Source organism: Mus musculus, chromosome 19 (assembly GCF_000001635.26).
Source record: "Mus musculus strain C57BL/6J chromosome 19, GRCm38.p6 C57BL/6J".
NCBI lineage: Eukaryota > Metazoa > Chordata > Mammalia > Rodentia > Muridae > Mus > Mus musculus.
In genome coordinates this window covers 7,876,331-7,899,989 of record NC_000085.6, presented here as the reverse complement: position 1 = coordinate 7,899,989, position 23,659 = coordinate 7,876,331, and the positions used below count along the sequence as shown (strand labels likewise).

General features: G+C 39.2%; 1 protein-coding gene across 5 annotated transcripts in view; it reads left to right on the top strand.

Moving 5' to 3' along the window:
• Slc22a27 (solute carrier family 22, member 27) overlaps window positions 1–23,659 on the top strand; it is a 102,130-nt gene that overhangs the window by 66,528 nt on the left and 11,943 nt on the right. For 4 of the 5 annotated variants that reach the window (NM_001361980.1, NM_134256.1, XM_006526728.2 and 1 more), the window contains 3 exons: window positions 3,112–3,232; window positions 19,711–19,826; window positions 20,386–20,600. In NM_001361980.1, coding sequence (NP_001348909.1) covers window positions 3,112–3,232; window positions 19,711–19,826; window positions 20,386–20,600 — 452 coding nt within the window. The remainder of the gene's footprint in view (window positions 1–3,111; window positions 3,233–19,710; window positions 19,827–20,385; window positions 20,601–23,659) is intronic. The other variant, XM_017318077.2, reaches the window with a different exon arrangement.

Sequence of the window (23,659 nt, the reverse complement as noted above, 5' to 3'; positions counted from 1 at the left end):
TCTTTTCATCCACACAGCCTGTTAGTATTATTGTGTGTCAGGAGCCATCTAGGAAAAACTAAGGGTAGCAGATGTCCTTCCTAGAGTTGGTCCACTTTTTTGCATGGACTAAGGTGGGTAATCTCTGAGAGGCAAGTCAAAGAGACTTTATCTCCGGATTGCTTCTTGCAGCTGTTATTCCATTCCTATCATTATGAAATTAATTTAACAATCCCTAGGCATTAGCCAACCCTACTGAGCTGATTTCCTGCAGATCAACATAAAGATTAACTTTCATGAATTAATGTTGTTTTGATGAATTAATGATTTTATAGAGTTCCTGTTTGATTCAAATAATCTTAGAAAGAAAGTTTTAAGGGGTGGTGTTAGTTGTTTTGCTAAAAAGATGTAATAAAATTAGAATCAAGGCTATAGTGTGCCCACTCCTCATACTAGTAAGTAAGGCTGCATAGTAAGAAGTACAATGAGCTTTCATAATTACACTAAAAATCAAGATAATCTTAGGACAAATTTATGTTCAAGGCAAAACATTCATTCTAGGTTAGATCCAAGGATGAAGCCATGGGTGTTCTCTATGATAAGACAAGGTCATATGAAACTGTTCTTTGAACTTATAATGAACTTTTATAGTGAAGCACTGCTTTAAATTTAATATTATCATCCTTTTGTATCTTCCATGTTTTGTAAAATTTTATGAGGTAATTTTCTAAAGAACTTTTTTCTAGTATGTGTAAAAAGTCTAGAGAAAAGAAATAAATTTGGCTGTGCAGTGGTGGCACACACCTTTAATCCCAGCACTTGGGAGGCAGAGGCAGGTGGATATCTGAGTTCGAGGCCAGCCTGGTCTACAGAGTGAGTTCCAGGACAGCCAGGGCTACACAGAGAAACCCTGTCACAAAAACTGTAACCTCCCCTCCCCCTCAGCCTGAAATCTGGCTGATCAGGTTTGACTGTTATCACTAGGAGAGCCTCAGGGATGGAGCCTGCCACCCTATCATTCTGCCACTCCCACTGCTACTACCTGCCACCTAGCTGTTCCGGAGCCAATGCGTGGTCACCTGAAACTGGACTCCAAGGATAATTTGGCAGGAATGGGCCCCTCCCCCTTCTTCAAAAACTTGTGTCTCCGAATAGTAAAATTGAACCTTGATCAGACTAATGTCTTGGTTCCATTCTTTCTCACACCGCCTAGTTCCCTCTTTTCTTCCAGATTCCAAGATGCCTCCCAGTCTAGAACACAGACACGCGGGCCGCTGGTCGGCCTCAACAAAAAAACAAACAAATAAATAAATAAATAAATAAATAAATTTGGTGGCTTGGAGGACTCTGCTCCATCCATCTATCCATCCATCCATCTATCCATCCATCCATCGAAATGTTTGTCTGTTTGTTTATATTTATGTATGTAGGTATATGTGTGTATACACACACACACACACACACACACACACACACACACACACACACACATATATATATATATATATATATATATATATATATATATATATATATATATATATGTAGGCATTCATAGACACTTCTGGAGTTGATTGAGACAGATGGTTGGGCCTGCTAGGTTTTTGTATGAATGTATGTGTGTCTGTGCATACTTGTCTGTGTAAAGGATTCTAATTATTTTTCTCTTGTTGTAGCATTTTATCTATGAGGTAATTATTTTATACACAGAAAACTTTTGTCTATAAAAGGTGATATAGTCATTTTTAACTTCTTCCAGTTTATGTGCTTTCTGTGTGAATGACTCTCTCTTTCCTCTCTGGTTCACAAAGAGTAAACCAGCTTGATCAGTGAGGGGCTCCTGGCTGCCTGGCCAGAGAAAGGACCACTATCACTAAATCCTTTACTTAATCCCCTGCTGTTAAGCAGCAAATGTTAATTGCCTGAAGCCATTGGCTTCTTGGCCCAATAATAATGAATCAAGGAGAGTAAATATTATTTATAGTAAGCAACCTTTACTCTCACAAAACCAAATTTGCCCCTCCACCTTCACTCCACCCCTGTGGGCTGCTATCTAGAGAGAACCAGTGCCGGGACAATTTCCCATCCCTTATATATGCTTCCATCCTGTAAATGAAAAGCAGGACCAGTTTGCTTTGCTTGACAAGTCAGGAGCTGATTAGAAGAAGTTATGAATGCAATTTGGATGATGTAATTAGTATACAAAATTTATACAATGTTTTTTTTTTCCAAGACAGGGTTTCTCTGTGTAGCCCTGGCTGTCCTGGAACTCACTTTGTAGACCAGGCTGGCCTTGAACTCAGAAATCCACCTGCCTCTGTCTCCCAAGTGCTGGGATTAAAGGTGTGGACCACCACCACCAGGCTTTTTTTTTTTAAAGATTTATTTATTTATTTATTTATTTATTTATTTATTTATTTATTTATTATATGTAAGTACACTGTAGTTGTCTTCAGACACTCAAGAAAGGGCGTCAGATCTCATTACAGATGGTTGTGAGGCACCATGTGGTTGCTGAGATTTGAACTCAGGACCTATGGAAGAGCAGCCAGTGCTCTTAACCACTGAGCCATCTCGCCAGCACTATTTTTTTCTTTTTTTAAAGCTTTTTTTTTTGTTTTTGTTTGTCTGTTTGTTTTTTGTTTGTTGAGACAGGGTTTCTCTGTGTAGCCCTGGCTGTCCTGGAACTCACTCTGTAGACCTGACTGGCCTCGAACTCAGAAATCTGCCTGCCTCTGCCTCCCCAGTGCTGGGATTAAAGGCGTGTGATACCACACCCAGCCCAATGCTTTTCATTTAGAGAAAAGAACACATTATTACATGATATTTCCTATACCCTAACAAGGAAGTTGGTATATGTCTGTGGAAGCATCCCTCATAGTCTAGTTCCATGCTTCACAGTACTAATGTATATCCAGGTAGAGGGAGACAGATCTCCACTAGGGATCTTGGTATGCATTTCAGAAGTGCAGTCCATTATGTGGCTAAATCATTCCTCACATCTAATGAAGGTATTAGATGACAAAACAATTTAATGATGGATATATCAGAATGTTTTAGGTCAATTAAAGAACAAAATTTTCAAGGTTAAATTTTGTATGGAAAATAACAACGCAATATCTTCATTGACAGGTGGCTGTCAGAGTCAGCTCGGTGGCTGATTGTGACCAACAAACCCCAGAAGGGCTTAAAGGAACTTAGAAAAGTTGCACACATGAATGGAATGAAGAATTCTGGAGACCTAACCATGGAGGTAAGCATAATGGGTGATGGTTATGACATAAAGGAAATACAGGCTTGACATTTGTATGAGTTAGTGCCCAAGATGTACTATGCTGTCATTAAGAACACTGCGTGTGAGAGTTTCATCTAATGAGACTGAAAGCACTGATGTTTAAACTCCTTTGTTTCTTGAATTCAGTTTGTAAAATTCTTCTGCAGAGGATTTCATTCACAAAGTAGCTGTTTTAGTACAATGTTAGTGATATATACTAGTTTGCTACATTTAATATATCTAGATAATATATTTTGATGATTCCCACTTTATCCTTTCGTTAACCTCACAGTACCCTAGAGAGTGTAAGAGGAACATAGGAAGATGGGGAGATAAAAATAAGTCTTTTCTTCCTATGGGTTTACAAATCCCTTCAACTCCTTCAGTCCTACAACAATATCAACCAAACAGACCCCTCAGATCTCCCATAGACTAAGCCATCAACAAAGGAGTACACATGGCTCCAGCTGCATATGTAGCAGAGGATGGTCTTGTCATGTATCAGTGGGAAAAGAGGTTCTATGAAGGCTCACTAGATGCACCAGCATAGGGGAATTGAGGGCAGGGAGGTGGGAGTGGGTGGGTGGGTGGAGGAACACCTTCATAGAAGTAGGGAGAGAGAGGATGGGATAGGGGGTTTCCAGGAGGGGGGAAACTGGGTAAGTGGATAACATTTGAAATGTAAAGAAAATATCCAATAAAAGAAAAGGCTTTTCTTCTTCCCAAGAAGTCCCCAACTACTTTCTCTGTGTGTGTGTGTCTTTTACTTTTTGGTGAATTAAGAAGATAAATTAAGATTTCTTAGAGGATCCATTTATAGGGACATGGACAATAAACAAGGGGCTACATTACTTTACAAACTTCTACCTCTCCAGAGCAATCATTAATCATCTTTCCTATCTCAAAATGATGGATTTTATTCATTGAATTTTTGGTGGGTCTAGTGCAGATAACCACAGCTGTTTAGAGTGCAACCACCATGTCATGCCTAGAATACAGCATCACATATCATCCCATGCACAACTTTAGACCTTGTATTGTGTGAGAACTCTCTTTCAGTATGGTTCCTGATCCTTGCAAATAGTGTTGTAGACATCTAATTTACGACTTACTCATTTAATAACTCTTTATTTTAATTTTCTGAGGAATGGCCAGTTTCAGCTTTGGAGTAACTTTCTCAAACTGTGGAAAGAAGACTCTCTGATCAAAACGGAAAACAGCATTAACATATGATTAATATATGACTAATATATGATTAATATATGATTAATGTATGGGCATGAACTGAAAACAGCATTACTATATGATTAATATATGGACATGAACGAAATCATTAGAAGGCCATTCAACTGGAACACAATCTCCATATAGATTAATACTGAACTACCTCTACTACTAGGGCCCAGGAGTTCATTGTTGAATAAAATAATGTAGAGTACTGTCTAGCATCAGCCTGCATAGCAACTTTCAGTGCGGTGAGACTAACCAGCAGAGAATAAGACTCCAGGTTAGTTCTAGCTTAGTTTTTATATGTTCAGCAACCAGAAGTTGTAGTATATTCAGCAATTGTCTCTTAACATTCTTTCTATTTGGATATTACTTATACATGTGTGATCATTAATATCAGAAGATATTCCAACTTGTAATAAGGACACATGCTCCACTATGTTCATAGCAGCCTTATTTATAATAGCCAGAAGCTAGAAAGAACCCAGATGTCTCTCAACAGAGGAATAGATACAGAAAATGTGGTACATTTACACAAAGGAGTACCACTCAACTATTAAAAACAATGAATTTATGAAACTCTTAAACAAATGGTTGGATCTGGAGGTTATCATCCTAAGTGAGGTAACCCAATCACAAAAGAACTCACATATATGCACTTACTGATAAGTGGATATTAGCCCAGAAACTTAGAATACCCAAGATACAATTTGCAAAATACATAAAACACAAGAAGAAGGAAGACCAAAGTGTGGATACTTCGTTCCTTCTTAGAAGGGGGAGCAAAACATCCATGGAAGGAGTTACAGAGACAAAGTTTGGAGCTGAGACTGAAGGATGGACCATCCAGAGACTGTCCCACCTGAGGACCCATCCCATAAACAACCACCAAACCCAGAAACTATTGCATATGCCAGCAAGATTTTGCTGACAGGACCCTGATATAGCTATCTCTTGTGAGGCTATGCCAGTGCCTGGCAAATACAGAAGTGGATGCTCACAGTCATCTATTCGATGGAGCACAGGGCCCCCAATGAAGGAGCTAGAGAAAGAACCTAAGGAGCTGAAAGAGTCTGTAGCCCTATAAGAGGAACAACAATATGAACTAACCAGTACCCCCAGAGCTCATGTCTCTAGCTGCCTATGTAGCAGAGAATGGCCTAGTTGGCCATCAATGGGAGGAGAGGCCCTTGGTATGGGAAGATTATATGCCCCAATATAGGGGAATGCCCGGGCCAGGAAGCAGGAGTGCGTGGGTTGGGGAACAGGGGAAGAGGGGAGTTATAGGGGATTTTTGTAGAGGAAAGGGGATAGCATTTGAAATGTAAATGAAGAAAAATATCTAATTAAAAAAAGAAAACATTTTTTAAAAATACTAATTGTAAATTGTAAGCACCTTTAATTACTGGTGGGTGATCTGACAAACATGCCTACAAAGACTTATTTATGTTAAGTTAGTTTGCAGGAATGACAGCATGATTATCTTCATCAGTAAAATTGGCGAGAAATGGCCACCTTAAAAGAAGACAACATTATTCCCTGTGATTGCGTCCTGAGGTACATAAGAAGAGGCAGCTAGCTGAGAATAATATACAATTTTCTCTTCTTCTTCTCCTTCTTCTTCTTCTTCTTCTTCTTCTTCTTCTTCTTCTTCTTCTTCTTCTTCTTCTTCTTCTTCTTCTTCTTCTTCTTCTTCTTGCATACATACACAATGCAACTATTTGCCTTCCAAATTCCTTTAAGCTGACATTCTTACTTGAAATTACTACATAATTGATGTATGTGGCAAAATAATCTTTTTCTTCTTTAAATATGTTTTTGTAAGATTATCTTATCCCATCAACAGGAACACTAACTAATAAAAAAAGTGGCATTAGGGATGAGGTTTTTGTCACCGTAAAGCCCATATGCATTCTCAATGCCTGTGAACTTGTTAAGGAAGGAATATAGAAATATTAGAAACTCAGTAGTGAAGAGACCTTGGATATTCTATAAGTATAACTCAAGGAGCCATTCCAGTGCCTTTTGGGAAATGGGAATGATGAAAGAAGCAGAGCCAGTGGAGGTAGAAGCCATGAATTTCTGAAGGGCACACAGGCTCTATCAAAGAGGAGTGATCAAACAAGTCAAAGTTTACAGCCAAGGCATTATTAGCTAAGAGTTTGCATCACCTGCAGTGAGACATCATGCTTCACACCAGACAGAAGGAAAACAGCCATGAGTGCAAGAGTCCAGTCATCAAATGATCCAATTTCTGAAAACACAGAAAACCTCTAAAAGGAAGGAGTTTAAACTGAGGCCCTTGACCTCAGTTCATGGGGATTCATGTTCCAGGAAAGCAGTTACCCAGGAAATTGTTTTCATGGGAGGAATAAATGGAAGGGCAGACTCCACTTTGAGCTGCTGACAGAACATGAGTGTGTGAGCACATAATACTGGCTTTGCAAACATGAAATGAAGATAGAGTGAGTCAGGGAGTGAGTACAGATCCAGGCTCTAAGAGCAGCAGAGGCCTTAGGATGTGGGGCATGGCAGGAGGCACTTGCAGCATTCCTTCCAAGAGCACTGCATAAAGCTGTGAAGTTGAGTATTGGGCTGAAATGGAGATTTTTGGATGTTCTAGATGCAAGAACCACAGGAGATCTGTTGCAGAAAATTGCATGCATGAAGTATAATTGTCTCAAGATAAAAGTTATATGTGCTCAAAACAATATAGTTAGAGAAGCAGACTACCTAATCCCTTAGAACCAGGACATTCTGTTTTGGACAACATGCTGAAAACATGAAACTTGTGCTGAAAAGTCTATGTCAGCTTGAAAGGCATAATAGAGGTGTCTGGAAGGAGGGAACCTTACTTGAGAAAATTGCTCTGGACTTAAGGCATTTTCTTTTCATTTTTTTTTTGTTTGTTTGTTTTCTGTTTTTGATTTGGTTCTTATTTTTTCAATTTTGATTATATTACTTATTCACATGCCAGTCGTTGTCCACCCTCCCTGTTTTCCTTGGACCTTCCACAGTTCTTCATCCCATTCCTTCTACACGCTTCCAAAAGGGTGCTCTCTTGACACCAGCCACCAGGTCTCCCTCTTCTAAGAGGCCTCAAGTCCTTCCAGGATTAAGTATATCTTCCCCACTAAGGCCTGACCAGGCAAACCTCTGCTATATCTGTACCAGGGGCCTCAGAATACTCCTGATAGGTGGGTCAGTGTCTGGGAGATCCTTGAGATCTGAGTAAGTTGAGACTGCTGGCCTTCCTATGGGGTCACTCTCCCCTTCAGATTCTTCAATCCTTCCCCTAATTCAACCACAGGGGTCCCTGACTTCAGTCCAATGGTTGGGTATAAGTATCTGCATCTGATGTTGGGTGAAAGTCAGCTGCGAGTCGGCCCACTCAGAGGTAAACCATGCCAACCTCTCACATCATAGCATCAGTAATAGTGTCAGGCTTTGGTGCCCTCCCATAAGGTGGATCACAAGTTGGGCCTGTCTTTGGACCACCTTTCCTTCAGTTACTTTTCTTTTCTTCTTTTTTTAAAATTTTATGAGATATTTTCTTCATTTACATTTCAAATGCTATCCCCAAAGTTCCCTATAACCTCCACCCACCCTCCTCCCCTAACCACTCACTCCCACTTCTTCGCCCTGGCGTTCCCCTGTACTGGGGCATATAAAGTTTGCAAGACACAGGGGTCTCTCTTCCCAATGATGGCCAACCAGGCCATCTTCTGCTACATATGCAGCTAGAGACAGGAGCTCTGGGGATACTGATTAGTTCAATTTTTTTTCCACCAATAGGGTGGCAGACCCCTTCAGCTCCTTGGGTACTTTCTCTAGCTCCTCCATTGGGGGCCCTATGTTCCATCCTATAGATGACTATGAACATCCACTTCTGTATTTTCCAGGCAATGGCATAGCCTCACAAGAGACAGCTATATCAGGGTCCTTTCAGCAATATCTTGCTGGCATATGCAATAGTTTCTGGGTTTGGTGGCTGATTATGGGATGGACCCGGGGGGGGAGGTCTCTGGATGGTCCATCATTTCATCTTAGCTCTAAACTTTGTCTCTGCAACTCCTTCCATGAGTATTTTATTCTCTATTCTAGGGAGGAATGAAGTATACACCCATTGGTCTTCCTTCTTGATTTTCTTCTGTTTTGGAAATTGTATCTGGGGTATTCTAGGTTTCTGGGCTAACATCCACTTATCAGTAAGTGCATATTAAGTGACTTCTTTTGTGATTGGGTTACTTCACTCAGGATGATATCCTCCAGATAACCTTAGGTTCCATTTGCCTAAGAATTTCATAAATTCATTGTTTTTAATAGCTGAGTGGTACTCCATTGTGTAAATGTACCACAGTTTCTGTATCCATTCCTCTGTTGAGGGACATCTGGGTTCTTTCCAGCTTCTGGCTATTATTAATAGGGCTGCTATGAACATAGTGGAGCATGTGTAATTATTACCAGTTGGAACTTCTTCTGGGTATATGACTAGGAGAGGAATTGCTGGATAGTAGTACTATGTCCAGTTTTCTGAGGAACCTCCAGGCTGATTTCCAGAGTAGTTGTACCAGCTTGCAATCCCACCAGCAATAGAAGAGTGTTCCTCTTTCTCCACATCCTTGCCAGCATCTGCTGTCACCTGAAGTTTTGGTCCTAGCCATTCTGACTGTTGTGAGGTGTAATCTCAGGGTTGTTTTGTTTTGTATTTCCCAGATGATTTGAGGATGTTGACCATTTTTCTCAAGTGCTTCTCAGCCCTTCAGTATTCCTCAGTTGAGAATTCTTTGTTTAGCTCTGTACCCCATTTTTGAATGGGGTTATTTGAATTTCTGAAGTTCAGCTTCTTGAGTTCATTGTATATATTGGCTATTAATCCCCTATCAGATTTAGGATTGGTAAAAATTCTTTGTCAATATATTGGTGGCCTTTTTGTTTTATTGACAGTATCTTTTGCCCTACAGAAGCTTTGCAATTTTAGAAGGTCCCATTTGTCGATTCTTGATCTTACAGCACATGCCATGGCTGTTTTGTTTAGGAATTTTTCCCCTGTGCCCATATCTTAGAGGGATCCCCCACTTTCTCCTCTATAAATTTCAGTGTCTCTGGTTTTATGTGGAGATCTTTGATCTACTTAGACTTGAGCTTTGTAAAAGGAGACAAGAATAGATAAATTCACATTCTTCTACATGATAACTGCCAGTTGTGCCACCACCATTTGTTGAAAATGTTGTCTTTTTTCCACTGGATGGTTTTATCTACCTTGCCAAATATAAAATAACCATAGGTGTGTGGGTTCATTTCTGGGTGTTCAATTCTATTCCATTGGTCTACCAGTCTGTCGCTGTACCAGTACCATGCAGTTTTTATCACAATTGCTCTGTAGTACAGCTTGAGGTCAGGCATGGTGATTCCACCAGAGGTTCTTTTATTGTTGAAAATAGTTTTTACTATCCTAGTTTTTTGTTGTTGTTATTCCAGATGACTTTACAAAATGCCCTTTCTAACTCAGTGAAGAATTGAGTTGGAATTTTGATGGAGATTGTATGAATCTGTGATTGATTTTGGCAGAATAGCCATTTTGACTATATTAATCCTGCCAATCCATGAACATAAGAGATCTTTCCATCTTCTGAGATCTTCTTCAAATTCTTTCTTCAGACACTTGAAGTTCTTGTCATACAGATCTCTCAATTCCTTAGTTAGAGTCACACTAAGGTATTTTATATTTTTTGTGACTGTTGTGAAGGGTGTTGTTTCCCTAATTTCTTTCTCATCGTGTTTATCCTTTGTATAGAAAAAGGCCACTGATTTGTTTGAGTTAATTTTATATCCAGCTACTGCACTGAAGCTGTTTTTCAGGTTTAGGAGTTCTCTGGTGGAATTGTTAGAGTCACTTATAAACACTATCTCATCATCTGCACAGAGTGATATTTTGACTTCTTCTTTTCCAATTTGTATCCCCGTGATCTCCTTTTGTTGTCTAATTGCTCTGGCTAGGACATCAAGTACTATATTGAATAGGTAGGGAGAAAGTGTGCAGCCTTGTCTAGTTTCTGATTTTAGTGGGATTGCTTAGAGTTTCTCTCCATTTAATTTGATGTTGGCTACTGGTATGCTGTAGATTGCTTTTATTATGTTTAGTTATGGGCCTTGAATTTCTGATCTTTCCAAGACTTTTATCAGGAAAGGGTGTTGAATTTTGTCACATGCTTTCTCAGCCTCCAATGAGATGATCATGTGATTATGTCTTTGAGTTTGTTTATAGAGTGGATGGATTTCCGTATATTAAACATTGATGGATTTCCGTATATTAAACGATCCCTGTATCCCTGGGATTAAGCCTACTTGGTCATGATGGATGATGATTTTGATGTGTTCTTGGATTTGGTTTGTGAGGATTTTATTGAGTATTTTTGCATCGATATTTATAAGGAAAATTGGTCTGATGTTCTCTTTCTTTGTCGGATCTTTGTGTGGTTTAGATAGCAGAGTAATTGTGGTTTCACAGGATGAATTGGGTAGAGAACCTTCTGTTTAAATTTTGTGGAATAGTTTGAGGAAAGATGGAATTAGGTCTTCTTTGAACGTCTGATAGAACTCTACACTAAACCCATCTGGTCCTGGGTGGGTTTTTTTGTTTGTTTGTTTTGGTTTGGTTTTTTTGGTTTTGGTTTTGGTTTTGGGGGGTTTTTTTGTTTTGTTTTGTTTTGTTTTGTTGGTTTTTTTGTTTTTGTTTTTGTTTTTGTTTTTGGTTGGGAGACTATTAATGATTGCTTCTACTTCTTAAGGGGAAATGGGACTGTTAAGATCCTTAATCTGATCCTGATTTAACTTTGGTACCTGGTATCTGTCTAGGAAGTTGTCCATTTTATCCAGGTTTTCCAGTTTTTTTGAGTATAGCCTTTTGTAATAGGATCTGATGATGTTTTGGATTTCCTCAGGATCTGTTATTATGTCTTCTTTTTTATTTCTGATTTTGTTAATTAGGATATTGTCCCTGTGCCCTCTAGTGAGTCTGGCTAAGGGTTTATCTATCTTGTTGATTTTCTCAAAGAACCAGCTCCTGGTTTGGTTGATTCTTTGAATAGTTCTTTTTTTTCCCACTTGGTTGATTTCACCCCTGAGTTTGATTATTTCATGCATTCTACTCCTCTTGGGTGAATTTACTTCCTTTCATTCTAGAGCTTCGAGGTGTGCTGTCAGACAGCTAATGTAAGTTCTCTCGAGTTTGTTTTTGGAGGCACTCAGGGTTATGAGTTTTCCTCTTAGGACTGCTTTCATTGTGTCCCATAAGTTTGGGTATGTTGTGACTACATTTTCATTGACCTCTAAAAACTCTTTAATTTCTTTCTTTATTTCTTCCTTGACCAAGGTATCATTGAGTAGAGTGTTGTTCAGTTTCCACATGAATGTTGGCTTTCTTTTATTTATGCTATTATTTAAGATCAGTCTTACTCTGTGGTGATCTGATAGGATGCATGGTATACTTTCAATATTTTTGTATCTCTTAAGGCCTGTTTTGTGACAGATTATATGGTCAATTTTGGATAAGGTACCATGAGGTGCTGAGAAGAAGGTATATCCTTTTGTTTTAGGATAAAATGTTATGTAGATATCTGTTAAATCCATTTGTTTCATAACTTCTGTTAGTGTCCATGTGTCTCTGTTTAGTTTCTGTTTCCAGGATCTGCTTTTGATGAGAGTTAGGTGTGGAAGTCTCCCACTATTATTGTGTGAGGTGCAATGTGTACTTGGAGCTTTACTAAAGTTTCTTTAATGAATGTGGCTTCCCTTGCATTTGGAGCATAGATATTTAGAATTGAGAGTTCATCTTGGTAGATTTTAACTTTGATGAGTATGAAGTGACCCTCCTTGTCTTTTTTGATAACTTTGGGTTGGAAGTCGATTTTATTTGATATTAGAATGGCTACTCCAGCTTTTTTCTTTGGACCATTTGCTTGGAAATTTTTTTTCCAGCCTTTTACTCTGTGGTAGTATCTGTCTTTGTCTTTGAGGTGGGTTTCCTGTAAGCAGCAAAATGTTGGGTCCTGATTGTGTAGCCAGTCTATTAGCCTATGTCTTTTTATTGGAGAATTGAGTCCATTGATGTTAAGAGAAATCAAAGGAAAGTAATTGTTGCTTCCTGTCATTTTTCTTGTTAAAGTTGGAATTCTGTTCTGTGGCTGTCTTCTTTTAGTTTTGTTGAAGGTTTACTTTCTTGCTTTTTCTAGGGTATAGTTTCCATATTTGTGTTGGTGTTTTCCCTTTATTATCCTTTGAAGGGCTGGATTCAAAAGTGGAAAGGTATTGTGTGAATTTGGTTTTATCATGGACTACTTTGGTTTCTCTATCTATGGTAATTAAGAGTTTTGCTGGGTATAGTATCCTGGACTGGCATTTGTGTTCTCTTAGGGTCTGTATAACATCTGTCCAGGCTCCTTTGGCTTTCATAGTCTCTGGTGAGAAGTCTGGTGTAATTTGAATAGGTCTGCCTTTAAATGTTACTTGACCATTTTTACTTACTTCTTTTAGTATTCTATCTTTATTTAGTGCATGTGTTGTTCTGATTATTATGGGTTGGGAAGAATTTCTTCTCTGATCCAGTCTATTTAGAGTTCTGTAGGCTTCTAGTATGTTCATGGGCATCTCTTTCTTTAGGTATGGGAAGTTTTCTTCTATAATTTTTTGAAGATATTTCCTGGCCCTTTAAGTTGAAAATCTTCATTCTCATCTACTCCTATTAATTGTAGGTTTGATCTTCTCATTGTGTCCTGGATTTCTTAGATGTTTTGAGTTAGGATCTTTTTGCATTTTGCAATTGTTGAGTTCATGTTCTCTGTGGAATCTTCTGCACCTGAGATTCTCTCTTCCATCTCTTGTATTCTGTTGCTGATGCTCACATTTATGTTTCCTGATTTCTTTCCTAGGGTTTCTATCTCCAGATTTGTCTCCCTTTCAGTTTTCTTCATTGTTTCTACTTCCATTTTTTAAATCTTGGGTTGTTTTATTCAATTTCATACCCTGTTTATGTTTTCCTGTAATTCTTAAAGAGATTTTTGTGTTTCTTCTTTAAGGACTTCTACCTGCTTAGCAGTGTTCTCCTCTAATTCCTTGAGGGATTTTTGTGTTTCCTCTTTAAGGGCTTCTACCTGTTTAGCAGTGTTCTCCTGTATTTCTTTAAGTGAGTTATTAATGCCCCTCTTAAAATCTTCTATCACCATCATGAGATATGATTTTAAATCTGTGTCTTGCTTTTCAGGTGGGTTGGGGCATCCCACACTCACTGTGGTGTGCATACTGGGTTCTGATGATACCCAGTGTTCTTGGTTTCTGTTAGTAAGATTCTTACGTTTGCCTTTCGCCCTCTGGAGATCTCTGGTGTTAATGGTCAAGCTGTCTCTGGCTGGAGCTTGATCCTCCTGTGAATCTGTTAGCCTCTGTCAGCACTCCCTGGAGTCCAACTCTCACCTGAGTTGCAATGGTCAAAGCATTCTCTGCAGGCAAGCTCTCCTCTTGCAGGGCAGGTGTCTAGAAGCCTGGAGCTCCAATCCACCTCCTGAGTCCTGGGCTCAATGCCCTCTCTATAGGCCGACTCTCCTCTGGCAAGGAAGGTGCCCATGGGTCTGGGTCTCAGCTCCACCTCCTGGTGGAGGACGAAGACCTGAAGGGACACTGTCCAAGAAGTTCTGTTGCTTCTGTCACCCACATGCTCTCAGGTGATCAAGAGGTCCTGGATCTGCTAGGGGTTCTGTAGTGTGGATAGTCCTCTGGGGCTCTAGAAACCCTCAGCCATGTTCATGCAGAAGACTGTGGGGCTGGCCCAACCTGAAAGGATCCCAGCCTCTGGTCGGTGGTGTTCCTCCATCCCTGTTACTGCTGGCACAAGACCCTCCTCGATTCTTTGGGGCTAATGTTGTGTTCCACTCACCTGTGATCCTGAGGTGACCCCAAGGTCCTGTGGCATGGAGAGCACTCTAGGGCCCCTGGTGGCCTCTGTCGGGTTCAGAAAGAAGATGGCTGGGGGTGGCCCTGACCAGAATGGATACCAGCCTCTTGTCTGGCAGGGTTCCTTTGTCCTGTTCTTGCTGGCACAAAACCCTCCAAGATTCTTTGGAGTTGATGTTGTGTTCCATTCACCCATGATTTGGAGGTGATCCTGAGGTGATCCCGACGTCCTGTGGCATAGAGAGTACTCTGGAGCCCTTAGTGGCCTCCACTGGGTTCAGAAGGAAGATTTTCCTTCAATTTCTTCTTCATTTTTGTCCCAGCAGTTCTTTTTAGACAGGAACAGTTCTGGATCAGAAATTTTGACTGTGGGTTGGTAACACTGTCCCTCTGCTTGAGGCCCTGTCCATCTACTGGAGATAGACTCTTTGAGTATCCTCTCCTCAATGTTGGGCATTGAGTTCTTAGATTCCCTCAACCACGCCCAATGGTGCTTATCTCTTTTTATTCTCTTAGTCCTCTGGGCTTCTCTCCTGCTCCCTTACCCTCTCACCCTATTGGGTTGCCCTTTTCCCCTCTCCCTGCCTCCTTCCACCCAGATCCCTGCCCTCTCTATCTCCCTTGTTTATTTCCATCCCCCTTCTAAATGGAATTGAAACATTCTCATGTGGGCCTTTCAGCCTATTACACTTTTTATTGTCTGTGGGTTGTATCCTTGGTATTATGAACTTTTTGGCTAATATCCACCAATCAGTGAGTATATACCATATATGTCTTTTTGGGTTTGAGTTACGTCATTCAGAGTATTTTCTAGTTCCATCCATTTGCCTGCAAAATTCATGATGTACTCATTTTTTGTAGCTGAATAAGTATTCCATTTGTGTAAATGTACCACAATTTCTATATCCATTTTTCCGTAGAGGGACAACTGGGTTGCTTCCAGCTTCTGGGTATTGCAAATAAGGCTGGTATAAACATGGTGGCTGATATGTACTTAGGGTATGGTGGGGCATCTTTTGGTTATATGTCCAAGAGTGGTATAGCTGGGTCTTCAGGTAGAACTTTTCTAATTTTCTGAGGAACCTCCACATAGATTTCCAGAGTAATGGTAACAGCTTGGAATCCCACCAGCAATGCAAGAGTGTTCCTCTTTCTCTACATCCTTGCCAAGCATGGGTGCCACTTGAGTTTTTGATCTTAGTCATTCTGATTGGTGTAAGGTGGAATTTTTTCAGAGTCAGTTTGATTTGCATTTCTATAATGACTAAGGACTTTATACATTTCTTTAAGTGCTTCCTGACCATTCAAGATTCTTCTGTGTTATATTCTCTGTTTAGCTCTGTAACCCATTCTTTATTAGGGTTATTTGTTTTTTAGAGGTTACCTTCTTGAGTTCTTTATGTATTTTGGATATTGGCACTTTATCAGACGTAAGGTTAGTGAATTTTTTTCCCAATATTTTCTCCTTCCATTTAGTGGCTGATTTATCCGATTGATGGTGTCTTTTGCCTTACAGAAGCTTTACAGTTTTATGGGGTCTCATTTATTGACTATTGATCTTAGAGCCTGACACATTGGTATTCTATTCTGTAAACTTTCCCTTTTCCAATGAGTTCAAGGCTCTTTCCCACTTACTCTTCTCTTAAATTCAGTATATCTGGTTTTATGCTGAGGTCCTTGATCCACTTGGATTTGTGCTTTGTGCAGGATGATAAATATGGATCTATTTTTCTTTCCCAACATACAGACTGGCAGTTAGACCAGCACAAATTATTGAAGATGTTTTCTTCTTTCCACTGTATGTTTTTTACTTCTTTGTCAAACATATAGTCCATAGCTGTGTAGTTTAACTTGTGGGTCTTCAATTCTATTGCATTGATTGACCTGTCTGTTTTTGTACCAACACCATACAGTTTTTTTTTTATTTTTTTTATTAGGTATTTTCCTTGTTTACATTTCCAATGTTATCCCAAAAGTCCCCCATATCCACCCCCCCAATCCCCTACCCACCCACTCCCCCTTTTTGGCCCTGGTGTTCCCCTGTACTGCGGCATATAAAGTTTGCAAGTCCAAAGGGCCTCATTTCCAGTGATGGCTGACTAGGCCATCTTTTGATACATATGCAGCTAGAGACAAGAGCTCCAGGGTACTGGTTAGTTCATATTGTTGTTCCACATATAGGGTTGCAGTTCCCTTTAGCTCCTTGGGTACTTTCTCTAGCTCCTCCATTGGGGGCCCTGTGACCCATCCAATACCTGACTGTGAGCATCCACTTCTGTGTTTGCTAGGCCCCAGCATAGTCTCACAAGAGACAGCTATATCTGTGTCCTTTCAGCAAAATCTTGCTAGTGTATGCAATGGTGGATATTAGCCCAGAAACTTAGGATACACAAGATATAAGATACAATTTGCTAAACGCATGAAACTCGAGAAGAACGAAGACCAAAGTGTGTACACTTTGCCCCTTCTTAGAAATGGGAACAAAACACCCATGAAGGAGTTACAGAGACAAAATTTGGAGCTGCGACAAAAGGATGGACCATCTAGTGATTACCATGCAGTTTTTAATCACTATTACTTTCCAGTACAGCTTGAGGTCAGGGATGGTGATTCCCCAGTTCTTTTATTGTTGAAAATTGTTCTGGTTATTCTTTTTGTTTGTTTGGTTGGTTGGTTGTTTTTCCATATGAAGTTGAGAATTGCTCTTTACATGTCTGTGAAGAATTCTGTTGGAAATTTGGTGGGGATTGCATTGAATCTGCAGATTGCTTTTGGTAAGATGGCTGTTTTCACTATGTTAATCCTACCATTCCATGATTATGGGAGATCTTTCCATATTCTGAGGTCTTCTTTGATTTCTATTCCTAGGGATTAGAAGTTCTTTTCATACAGATGTTTCACTTGTTTGTTAGAAATTACACCAAGATATTTTATAGTATTTGTGATTGTTGTGAAGGGTGATGTTTCCTTGACTTCTTTCTTAGTCTGTTTATCATTTCTGTAAAGGAAAGCTACTGATTTGTTTGAGTTAATTTGGTATCCTGACATTGTATTGAAGTAGTTTATCATCTGTAGGAGTTCTCTGGTGCAATTTTGAGGGTCATTTATGTATACTATCACATAATCTGCAAATAGTGATACTTTGATGTCTTTGTTTCAAATTTGTCTCCCCTTGATCCCCTTTTGTTGTCTAATTGCTCTGGCTAGAATTTTGAGTACAATATTGAATAGATAGGGAGAGAGTGGACAACCTTGTCTTGTCCCAGATTTTAGTGGGATTGCTTCTAGTTTCTCTCCACTTAATATGATGTAGGCTTTTGGTTTGCTATGTATTGCTTCAATTATGTTTATGTATATGCCAGGATTCCTAATTTCCCCCAAGAACTCTACCATGCAGGTCTGTTGTATTTTGTCAAAGGCTTTTCAACATCTGATGAGAATATCATGTGTCTTTTTTCATTGAGTTTGTTTATATAGTATATTATATTCATAGATTTTCATATGTTGAACCATCCCTGTGTTCCTGGGATGAAGCCTACTTTATCATAATGGATGATGTCTTTGACATATTCATGGATTTGCCTTGGAAGTATTTTGTTGAGTATTTTTGCATCAAGTTCATAATTGAGATTGGTCTGAAGTTCTCTTTCTTTTGTGTGTGTGTGTGGTTTAGGTATCACAGTAATTGTTGCTTCATAAAATGATTTAGGTAGTGTTGCTTCTGTTTCTATTTTTGTGATATAGTTTGATGAGTATTTGCATTATCTCTTTTTTGAAGGTCTGGTAGAATTAATTACACACTAAGACCATCTGGCCCTGGGACTTGTTGGGAGATTTTGTTGTTGTTGTTGACTATTTCTATTTTCTTAGTGGTTATGGGGCTGTTTATATAGTTTATCTCATCATGATTTAACTTTGCTACAAGGAATCTATGTAGAAGAATCATCTGTTTCATCAAGATTTTCTAGTTTTGTACAGTATAGGCTTTTGTAGTAGGTTCTAATGAGCTATTGGATTTCCTCAATTTCTGTTCTTATATCTCCCTTTTCATTTCTGATACTGTTAATTTGTATATTGTCCCTGTGCCCTAAGTTAATTTGGCTAAGGGTATATCTATCATGTTGATGTTATTCAAGAACCAGCTCTTGGTTTTGTTGATCCTTTGTATCATTGTCTTTGTTTCTTCCTGGTTGCTTTCAGCTCTGAGTTTGACTATTTCCTGCCATCTACTCCTCTTGCCTGTATTTGCTTCTTTCTGTTCTAGAGCTTTCAGATGTGCTGTTAAGATGCTTGTATGAAATCTCTTCAACTTTTTTATTAAGGTAATTAGTCCTATGACTTATCCTCTTAATACTGTTTTCAATGTGTCCCATAAGTTTTGGTATTATGTGTCTTCATTTTCATTAAATTCTATAAATCTTTGATTTCTTTATTTATTTCTTCTCTGACCAAGTCATTGAGCAGAGAGTTGTTTACTTTCCATGTAGGCTTTCAGTTGTTTTTGTTGTTATTGAATCTTAGCCTTAGTCCATAGTGATCTGATAGAATGCATGGGGTTATTTCAATCATCTTGTATCTGTTGAGGCATTTTTGGAAGCAGGTATTGAGGGCAGAGGATTCTCACATCATCAAGCCAGCATTCATGACTGCACTTGAAGGCCAGATTATAAGTGACCTATTTGACAGGAAGACTCTACCACCTAAAAGCTTATTGCCCTCCAAAATATCACCAGCATTCCAAAATGAAACTAGGAGATTCAGTCTACTTGTTTTCTGAACATCCTTAACTAAATTCTAGGCATCATAAAGACAGTGATTTGTGTCTTCCTTTAAATGCCATGCTTTCTAAGGTAAAATAAAGAGCCCTGCAAAGAATTCTTTTTCCTGAATCTATTTTCAGTCATTCAGAATCAATGGAAGTCAAATATAAGTACCATTAGCATTGAAACTCAATGGTCTAAATAAAATTTGGATTTTATGTTAAGTAACTCTTAAATTATTTTCCTTTCTAACCTTTATCTGCAGCTCCAAGGACTCCTTTAATGTTCATTAAGCACCTATAATCCCTTCTTTAATACTCACTGTAGAAATCCCCTGAGTGTCTTTTTGTCTCCTGGACTTTCATTTCACTCTAATTTTTGGGTGTAAATTTATCTTTGGTGTTTATATTTTCAGTATGTAGAACAATAATTATTGATCTGGTCTTCTACAAGTGTCCAAAATACCCTGGAGTTCTCATCACTTTGTGACAACTAAAAAAAGTGTTGATTTTATTTTCAAAGATTGTGAGAACAAGTATGAAGGCAGAACTTGAGGCAGCAAAGACTAAACCTTCTCTAAGAGATTTGTTCCATACATCTATCCTACGTAAGCGGATATGTGTCCTGTCCTTTATGAGGTATGCTTACAATGTGCCTATTGAAATAGTGTACAGACAAATTTTCTCACTGACAGATTTGAGGTAGAATATGACAATTTCTGCTGCTAGAAGTAATCAAAGAGTTTTGAGTATATGGAATTTACTGTGCAGTGAGGAGTGTGTGCATCCAAACTTCCTGCCAGGCTCATTACCATGGGCTGATGGTGAGAATGCCAATCACAGTATAAACTTGGATGTTGTTACTCCCCAGTTGCCTGGTTCCACTCAAATAAATATAAAAATTCTAATATAATTTATGTAAATACATTTAACTCAAGAACATATGTAGATATAAAGATAGAACCTTCAACCACAAACCTGCTAATATTTTCCAAAACTTTAAGAGTGATTATGTGCTCCCTCACCATACAATGGTTTTGGTGGCTATAAAATTATACTCTAGAACTAAAAATTCCAAAAAGCCAAGATACCTTCATAGTCAACCTACTAGAACTTGATTTCTTGTCTAATAATATTAACATCTGTTGAAAATCAATTTCAAACCTTGTGATACCCCATTTTTCTTTTCCCACCACAGACTTTTTTTTACAGTATCAATTTTTGGCCTGGCAGTTCACCTCCAACACCTGAGTTCTAATATTATCCTGTTGCAGTTTCTCATTAGTGCATTGGCCATACTAGTCAGTGTTATTGGACCTTTTGTACTTAATCACATTGGCCGTAGAATAACCTATCTGGTTCTCATGTCTCTGAGGGGAATCTTCATTCTGATTGCTGTATTTGTACCTCAAGGTAAGGAAAGAGTTACAGGTAAGCAAAAAATAAAGAAAGAGAGAAAGAAAAGAAAAGAAAAGAAAAAAAGAAAAAGACAAAGAAAAAGAAAGAAGAAGAAAGAAAAAGAAAAAAAAGTTCTGCCACCTCCCCAGGATTTATCATTCCTTATCTACTATACATCAGAGCACTCATCAAACAATTTCTGGTAGCCATGGTGGAAATTCAGGGCATGTGCTCTATTAAAGAACTGGATAACAAAAGAAGTCAAAATTCAGAAAAGAACATTTATTACAGTTAAAAGTGTCTAAAAGTGGTGTCATTTATTCCCACTATAGATTATTCATTTTTGGTCATTATATTTTGTTATTCTAGCCACATATGTTTTAGGCCTTATAATTATCTCCAAGATTGCACAAATAAGTCTAACCAACTCTATGTGCTATGCCAGTTGGGTTGCTAATCAAGAAAATAATTTTTAGTTGTGTTGGAATATAGCAGATGTGCAGAGAAGAACAAGTAGACTGAATACTAAAAATCTCAAGACTAAGTTATGTACATACAATTAATAAGTAGTGGTACCCATGTGCTCAACTAAGTTTACTAAAATGCAGTATTGTAATATATTTTTTAAAATCACATGATGCGATAACCCTTGAACTTTCAGTTTTTCTCTCTCTTTGTCTCATTCACTGTTCTATTTCTGTGAAGAAACACCATGGTTAATGGAAAGTCTCATAAAATAAAGCACTTAAAAGAGGTTTGCTTAATATTTCAGTGATCTAGTTCACTATTTTCACAAGGAAAATGGCCACAGGAAAGCAGGGATCTGGTAAAGCAATTAATATTTAAAGCCTGATTCATAGTCCAAGAGAGAGACTGGCCTGGGATGGGCTTTTGACACTTCAAATTACAACCTACAGCCAGGCAGTGGTGGGACACACCTTTAATCCCAGCACTTGGGAGGCAGAGGCAGGCGGATTTCTGAGTTCGAAGCCAGCCTGGTCTACAGAGTGAGTTCCTGGACAGCCAGGGCTACATAGAGAAACTCTGTCTCAGAAAACCAATAAATAAATAAATAAATAAATAAATAAATAAATAAATAATCCAACCTACAATATAATTCCTACAACAAACCTACCTATCATTCAATACTTTTGCAGTAGTCACACTGGCCCTGGTGAATAAGCATTCAAAGTTATGGATCTTTGAGGGGCCATTATTATTATTATTTTAAATATTATTTAATCTTTTATTTACACTCCAGATTTTATTGCATTTCCAGTCCACAGAACTGTTCCCCATTCCGTACCCCTTCTTTGCCCCCTGTCTCCATGAGAGTGTCCTCACTTCTCACCCTCAACCCGCAAGACCTCTAAACTGCTTGGGGCTTCCAGTCTCTTGAGGGTTAGGTGCATCGTCTCTGACTGAACACAGACCCGGCAGTCCTCTACTGTATAAGTGTTGGGGCATCATATCAGCTGGTTCATGCTGCCTGCTTGGTGGTCCAGTGTCTGAGAGTGTCAGGGGTCCAGGTTAATTGAAACTGCTGGTCTTCTTATAGGGTTGCCTTCCTCCTTTGCTTTTTCCAGCTTTTCCCTAATTCATCCACAGGAATCAACAGTTTCTGTCCATTGGTTGGGTGCAAATATCTGCATCTGACTCTTTCAGCTGCTTGTTGGGTCTTTCAGAGGGAAGTCATGATAGATCCCTTTTTGTGAGTACTCCATAGCCTCAGTAATAGTGTCAGGCCTTGGGGCCTCCCCTTGAGCTGGTTCCCACTTTAGACCTGTTGCTGGACCTCCTTTTCCTCAGGCTCCTCTCTTTTTCCATCCCTGCAGTTCTTCCAGACAGGAACAATTATGGGTCAGAGTTTTAACTGTGGGATGGTAACCCCATCCCTAACTTGATGTCTTGTCTTTCTGCTGAAGGTGGGCTCTACAAGTTCCCTCTCCTGACTATAGGGCATTTCATCTTCAGGTCCCTCCCTTTGAGTCTGAGAGTCTCTCACCTTCCACGTCTCTGGTATATTCTGGAGGGTCCCCCTAACCTCCTACCGCCTGATGTTGCCTGTTTCCTTTATTTCTGCTGGCCCTCAGGATTTCAGTCCTTTTCCCCCAACCAATACCAGATCACATTCCCCTTCCCCTTTCTCCTTTCCTGCCCAGGTACTTTCTTCTCTCCCCACTTGTGATTGCTTTCTTCTCCCCCCCCCAAAGTGAAATTGAGGTGTCCTCATATGGGGAAGGGGACACTCTTATTCAGTCTACCACTTCCAATCTCTGAGCCCCATAGGCATTCAGTCAAACTTCAAAAGTCCCAACAGTCTATTGCTGTCTCCACACTGTTTAAAATTCCAAAGTTTAAGTATCTTCTGAGAGTCACATCAATCACTTAACTCTAAGCTTTTATAAATTCAAAATACATAGCAGATCATATCCAACATACTATGGCTCAGGTTATTCATTACTCTTCCAAAAGTGAAGAAATAGAGCACAATGAGGCACTACTGTCCCAGTGCAAATAAAAATGTGCAGGGCAATCTCCAAACACTGCATTTTCATGTCTGATGCCAAATGCCCTTTTGATTCCAAACTCCTTTGATCCTTGTTTGCTGTAACTCATTTCTATGTTTTGGGTTGGTTCCAGTCCTGCTCTGCAGCTCCCCTTAGCATGTATGACTCTGGCATCTTCAACATCTTGAAATCTCAAATGAAAGCCAGCGTTCACTTTCACTTCAGACTATGGTCTCTCTTGGTCTCCATCAGGGAACTGCCTGACACATGCTTGCAATCAGATGATTTCTTCAGTCATGGAAGTATATTTCACCAAACCATTTTAACACTCTTGAATTTTAGTCGAGATGCAATTGGCTAAGCCTATCAAGTTTGGCCATTTGATGGTGATGGACCTTGGCCCCCTTATTCATTTATATCTGCACCATCATTCTTTTCATCATGATATTCATTACAACTTAAGATTTTCTTTAAATTGAAATTTGGAAGCAGGCCTCAGGATCGGCGGGAGCCACCTTGGTTCCAGGACTCCACAGAAAGTAGTCTGCACAGGTGAGAGTGTGG